Source organism: Rutidosis leptorrhynchoides, chromosome 3, assembly GCF_046630445.1.
Source record: "Rutidosis leptorrhynchoides isolate AG116_Rl617_1_P2 chromosome 3, CSIRO_AGI_Rlap_v1, whole genome shotgun sequence".
NCBI classification, from domain to species: Eukaryota; Viridiplantae; Streptophyta; class Magnoliopsida; order Asterales; family Asteraceae; genus Rutidosis; species Rutidosis leptorrhynchoides.
In genome coordinates this window covers 132,142,245-132,149,467 of record NC_092335.1, presented here as the reverse complement: position 1 = coordinate 132,149,467, position 7,223 = coordinate 132,142,245, and the positions used below count along the sequence as shown (strand labels likewise).

The window sequence follows — 7,223 nt, the reverse complement described above, 5'->3', positions numbered from 1 at the left end:
TCTTCAAGGTGGATAGTTGTCTTCAACTTTCCTAAAATCTAAAAACCCAATTAAACTTTAAACATGATCATGGAGAAATAAATCACGAAACCATCACCATTAAACTCGTTTGCTTCAGAAGAACACAACCATACAGATTTGCATCATCGTTGGCCATCAAACGCACCGTCACCGTCACTCATCAAACGCACCCCTTGACTGGAATTCTTTGTAAAATCATAAAACCCATTTATAAAACCAATTTGTAAAACCCGCCATTAATTTTATAAAACCCATTTTTATGAGTTTGCTCCGGTGAGAAGAGAGAGAGTGAAACCGGAGGAGGTGACCACAACGGTGGTGGATGACGGCGGTGATCAGCAGTTGGCGGAGGAGAAGTGTAAGTTTCAGGCTACATCTTCAACGACGGTGGTCGGAGGTTGTAGGGTGTTGTTGCGTCGGCCGAAGGTGCTAGGATGGTGGCGGTGGCTGGGTTGGGGTGAGAGAGAAGTTGGATGTTTGTTAAAGGTCAGGTTTTGGTTTTTTTCAGATAGAGAGAAAAAAAACAAGAGAGAGAAGAAACAAGAAGAAGAAAGAGATAGAAAGGGGTAAACGAAATAGAGCAGAAGTTGAATATATTGAGAAATGTAAAAGTAACAATATTACATATTTATTTTATGAGGGCATTTTAGGGAAGTTCATATAAATTGAGTGTAAGTAGTAAAATCAATGGGGGATTTATCACCTCCCTAAAATCAATGGGGGATTTATCACCTCCCAATGTAAAGAGTTACTTAAAACTACTTTGATGTAAGTATTAATTCCGTTATGCAACTATCGCATATTTGTTTTGACCCGTTACCCAACCTGCCCAATTTGACCCCTAATAAATTACAAATAAACAATTCCAGATTCTAGTAAAAATACAAAAATATAAGCATATTCAGGGGAATAAATCCATAAACACCAGCACATTACACACAATAAATAATTAAAATAAAAAGGCAAAAACATGGAGAATAAGATATCATCATTCATCATTCATATAAATAAAGAGTAAAAAGTTAAATGATCAATCAATGATAATAAACTTAAACTATAAACTTAATATCATCATCATTGATATCCAATATTCAAAAAAAAAAAAAAAAAAAAAAGATTAATCTAGCAAGAACACTTAATCCTCACTAACAATCTCTTGCTTCGATTCGAATTTCGATCCCGACATCATCATATCCTTAAACTCATCAAAATTAATCATTCCATCACCATCACGATCAGCACCTGCAATCATTTTCCTACTTTCATTAATACTACAACTATCCCCCAATTTTTTCAAAACATTCTGCAATTCCTCAGCTGTAATCAGCCCATTATTATCTACATCAAATACAGAAAACGCGTTTTTTAAATTATCCAACACTTCATTCGAATCAATATCTTTAGTATTCAACTCAATGAATTCACGTAAATCGATAAATCCATCACCATCGGCATCAACCTCTTTAATCATATTTGTTAATTCCTCATTTGTTGGTTGGTGCCCTAAACTGCCCAAAATTGATCCCAATTCCGAAGCGCTAATTTTTCCGTCGCCATTAACGTCGAATTTTTTGAAAACTTGCTCCAATTCTTCTTCGATTCGTACTCTCGAATCGGACGGTTGCAGATCTGATGAAACTATGGATTCGGGTGGTTGTTTGTGTGAACTGTTGTTGTTGTTACTATCATCTCCTCCGTTTTTTTTCTTCTTTTTACGATTGAGCAGATCCTTCAAACCCATGCCCAAAAATTAAAATTTGTATGGTTGAATGAATGAAAGGTATGGTGGGTAGATGAATCAATCGATTGAATCCGGGTTAATGGTTGTTAAGTGGAGATCCATATAATTAGGAGAATTTTATAAAAATACGGAGTATTATTGGGTATTTATGGTTGAAGAAATTTGCTGACATGGACAGTCAACAGACACATTACTATTTTATAGATATTATCAGATTACTTTTCAATTGTAGTCCTACATTTTGCCTGAATTGAATTCAGTTAGTTTCATGCGTATTCCGTTATTATAAAAGTAAAACAAATAAGAATATATCAAATATTTTACCATTGATCGTACGAGTATACTCATTTGCGCAGAATCAACATGGGCAATAATCGCACCTACTAAATTCTAATCAATCGCACATCTAAAAGACGCATTGTACTGGATCCATGAACACTATAAATAAAAGTGCCCGATAAAGTCATGAACAATTATTGTACTGGATCCATGAACACTATAAATAAAAGTGCCCGATAAAGTCATGAACAATTATGAACAATTACATGAAGAACACATTGAAGTTCTTGATGAAGAATCTGATGAAGATGTAGAAAAGGAAGATGAAGATCTAAATGCCGGACAAAAAGTAAAAAAAGAAAAAGAAGCTAGAAAAGTAGCGCGCGCAAAGAAAACACCAAAGACTATGCCTAAGATCAAGAAATTTGTTACTCCGATAAACGCGCATCGAATTTTAGGGAGATGGGTTCGGGAATAGTATTAGGCCCAAAAATGACATGGCCTATAGAAGAATCATTAAAAGTGTCTACGTCAAAGCAAAAAGTTGCTTATAAAGCTGAAAGAAAAGTTGTTGAAGAAAAGGAAAAAGCGCATAAAGCGTTAGAGGAAAATTTGCAATGAACACGTCGACGAGGTATTCATAAGCATCGAAAACCTTCCACAATGACGTAACATCGGCGTGGTCTTGAAAATTCATAACGAAAAACGGGTGATACACCTTATCTGATCGTTTCTCAAAATCGATGTCAATTTTCCGATAACGTTGTCTTGTCGTTGCTTCACTCCTTAATAAATCAGCCATCTTTCAAAGGTGATTAGCGTAAAATTTCTACCATTCTCCATCCCACTCCGGCAACGGCCGTCGTGAAAGCACCAAACGGGCGGAAGAATAGTGAAATCCTAAAGAACTGGTGATAGCCTTTTTTAGGTGTATCGTAATTGTAATTATAATTGTAATTGTTGAAATGATGCATTTTGAATTTTGAATACATAACAAGCATAAGATGTATGACCACAAAAAATTGACATAATAAGATAAACTTTACTATCTAGATGTTAGAATAGAAAGTAGCCATAGTCTCAAATGACCACTTGTGAAAACTTCTCATCAAATACATTAACAACGATTATGAAGCGAAGTTATTTTGTAAATTCTTGGGTGTCTTATGATTATGATGTATCTTTTGTGAGATGAATGAATGTAATGGAGGATATTGTAGAGACGATTATGTGTTTTTCAGGTAAAAGATGATTAAAAGTCGAGTATACCGAGGTGAAATATTAATAATAGAATATCTCATCGCTTAATTCATTTTGGGTGATGATATATACACAACCAATTTTTACAAATACACAACCAAACATGTTTTACAATGTTGTACAGTACAACACTGTAAAACATGTTTGGTTGTGTATTTGTAAAAATTGGTTGTGTATACCCATTCATTTTAGGTGACATCATGCATAAGTTTATTTTTTTAAAACAATCAATTTATTATTATTTTTTCTCACGTAAGCATGGCGTATTAAAATTTTCTATTAAAACTTTTCACTTTCAAATTTAGTATTGTCATTTTAACTAATTTAATTGATAGATTTATTAATAAAAAATAACAGAGTTAAAATAGATATTCCCTTAGACTGCTTCCAACCGTGACTCTGATGTCAAAGGCAAGTAGTGTACTTTTTGATGATGTGGCAAGGTCAAGAGATGAAATTAAATAAAGGGGAGTGTCAAATTTGAGGGTTAAGTTTGTAAATGGGTGATGTGGTAAAATATTATTGGTAGTTGGGTTAATAATTTATTAATTAATAATATATAAAAATTTGTGCTGAAATCTGATTGGCTGAAAAATATTCGACACATCCGTCAACTTATCGACTGACGCCCAGGGCGTCAAATTTTGACGCCGCGTTAGGGGCGTCAAGGACGTCAAACTACTTGCCAACTATGATGACGGGAAAAATCTGACGCCTGGTTAAAAACAGTCTTATACGTCAAGACGACAAGACCACAACGACAACAATTTTATTTACTAAATTTAATAATTTTAAAACCATTTTCTCTTTGTAAGTTCGTATAAACAAATTTGGTTTTTGATTCTATATTCAAATAAACGGAACAAAATCCCATCTTTTATTTGACTTTGACTATAATTTTGACTGGTAATTTTAATTTTTGATAGGATGAAAAATAAAAGTCATATTTGATATTGATATTTGCTCGATTTACACATATTTTACCTTGCAATATCTTCCTCGTTTCACTCGTTTTTGAGGATTATTGAGCTCGGAAGGGTTACATTTGTTCAATATGATGGTTCAAGGCTGGAAATCATTGTTTGGTGTAAAATTGACTAAGTTTGGTCAAAATGTGAACCAAAATGGTAAAAATCAAAGAAAAATGTAGGAAAACACAAAATGCGGTGCACTAAAATAGCCATTGGGCCGAACAAACAGAGATTTGTAAAAAAAAAATGAGAAAAGCTAAATGAAAAATAGGTGATGCAAGCATGATGTAACTCAAGTTACTATTTATAGGTATAGACTAATATACTTATTATAAATATAAATATAAATATAAATATAAATAAATATAAATATAAATATAAATGGGTAATTTTTAATTCTTCTATTTATTTATTCCATTCAAAATTCTAAATATATGTCACGATTACTTTTTATCCTTAACATTGTTTTCCATAAATGTCTAATTTTTGATGTTTTTTAAAACTTATATAACGATTACTATTAAAATTATAGTAGCTTCATGAATAAATGGAAGATCCTATGAACTAATAAAAAAAATACCGGTGATCGTTAAGGCTCGTAACAATAAACAATCAAGAACTATTTAAAATAAGGGGCAGGTTCAAACGAGAACCACTAAAAAGGTGAGAACTGCGAGAACTATTCAATTTAATAGTTTTTATGCGTTTAAATCCAACAAATTACATGCAAATGTTAATTAATGCACATATCATTAACAAACATATGTTCATTAGCTCAAATTACATGTTAAATTGTTAATTATATGAAACTGTTCACATGTTCGGAAACAAATATGCACAAGTGAACGAGAAACTATATATTTAATTATATAGGTAAAATATAAGTGGTTTTCAAGTATTTTATGTTCATTCATACTCTTCATCAATGTTTATGTGTGATTCAATCTAGTTACATGTGAAAATCTTTATAAATCAAAAGTTCTCGCAGTTCTCTCCTTTTTTATGGTTCTCGTTTGAACTTTTGGCTTAAAACAAGTTAACTCAATTCGAGCCAACGAGAATAACTACAACAAATAGATGCAACCAATAAAAGCGACTAACTGTTGGGTTTGATCATGATTCAATGACATCCCTCCTCGTATCGTAAATATTTTAGTTGTTTAATTACACAATTTTTTTTTTTTTTGTAAAAACAAACTAATTTAACAATGTGTATATATTTTTTGTAAAAATTGGGTGGACACAAACATTCTTTGTGTTCTATATGATTTTACGTGCGAGAGTGTATATAAGGTGGTAGTTATGCCTAGGCATCAGTTTGTAAGGGTATGTATTGGCACGTACGAGTATGTTTGTGTATGCTTGTGTATGTATGTATACAGGGGTATGTGTTATTTGTTATGTTTTGTATGTAATGTATGTATGTAGGTGTGTTTGTATACACTATCATGTATGTATGTTTCTGGAGGTGTGTATGTATGGATGGGGTCGTATGTATGTGTGTCTATGTAAGTATGTATGCAAGTTTGTTTATTATGTATGTATGTTGATGTAGGTATGTATGCATGTTTGTGTATGGGTATATTTGTGTTTGTATGTGTGTGCATGTTTTTGTGTATGTAAGTATGGAGGTTTATGTTTGTAGGTACGCACGTATGCAGGTATGTATGTATGTATGTAGGTATGTAGTATGTAGGTATTGGATGTAGGTATGTATGTATCCTTTTGTGCTGTATATGTTTATACATTTATGTATGCATATGTATGTATGTGTGTATACATGTTTATACAGGTGTTTATATATGTTTATCGTTTACATTTAGTGCAGTTGTCCATGCTTTTTTTTATCATTGGCCGGAGTACGGCTCTAACTATTGTGTCGATAGCAAGCGTTGACTTATTGGCGAGTTGACTGATCCCTAGAGTTTAAAGTAAATTTCAGGCATGATTTAAAACCCATGAAAATTTGATTTTACCATTTTCATGGCGTCTCTATTTTATTTTATTTTTATTTTTATTTTATTTTATTTTTTATTTTATTTTTTTATTTTATTTTATTTTTTAATTCTATTTTACTCTTAAAAAAATTTACTTATTGGCCGGAGGTCCACTCGGAAGCAATCTCTCTATCCGTTGAATAGAGAGAGAGATGACTTTCTCTACTTTTGAGTTACTCTGGGTAGAGAAATGACTTGTCTTTATCCTCAGGAACCAAATGCGTCATCACCCATGCTTAATTCCACAAAGAGCTGCTTTCAAGCATATTAGGATAAAAGTCATTGTTGTACCCTCCATGCATATTTTCATATATGCATCACTATGTTTCGTGCTTTAAATAAAATGTGTGCTTCTTATGTTTTAATAAATGTTTTTTCAACGTGCACAATTTAAGGGGGAGTTTTGCTCTAAGGGCGAGCTTAGTTCTAGGGGGAGCTAATCTTTTTGCTTTGATAAAAGGGGGAGAAAGATGGATACAAGTGATTGTTAACACTTGCGTATTTATAGCAAAATGTCCCTCATCACTTGTATGTTTGTCATCATCAAAAAGGGGGAGAATGTTGGTTGAATGTGGGTTAATGCACTAAACGATAAACTTAAGTATGATTAACCAAAAGAATATGTTTTGATGATGACACATACATATACATACGTGATGACTGACATCTTAACATAAAACACGCAAGATCACTAATCCATACTTTATCTTGCAAGTGACCAAGTCAAATATAGGCTAAAGAATGAAATTAAAAGTTCAGCTAAACACACGGTCGAGGTACGGTCGACCGCATAGTCAATCGTGAAACCCCAAACTGAATTGCAACGTAGTTTTGTGAAAATAAGTTGCACGGTCGCCACCACGGTCAACCGCAGTGCGACTGCAGTTTTCTCTGTTACCGTTTTTGACCAAATAAAGTTTGACTAGTTCTCGACATCTATAATTCATGAAACCT

General features: G+C 32.8%; 1 protein-coding gene across 1 annotated transcript; it reads right to left on the bottom strand.

Annotated features, from left to right (window-relative positions):
* Window positions 1–1,087: 1,087 nt before the first annotated feature.
* LOC139896825 (probable calcium-binding protein CML25) lies at window positions 1,088–1,876 on the bottom strand. Its single transcript, XM_071879464.1, has one exon. It carries the CDS (start codon window positions 1,760–1,762, stop codon window positions 1,157–1,159), a length of 606 nt encoding a protein of 201 aa, XP_071735565.1. The 5' UTR covers window positions 1,763–1,876; the 3' UTR covers window positions 1,088–1,156.
* Window positions 1,877–7,223: the final 5,347 nt, after the last annotated feature.

Excerpts from the sequence above, each read along its gene's own strand:
- LOC139896825 (XM_071879464.1), bottom strand. The coding sequence starts at position 1,762 with ATGGGTTTGAAGGATCTGCTCAATCGTAAAAAGAAGAAAAAAAACGGA.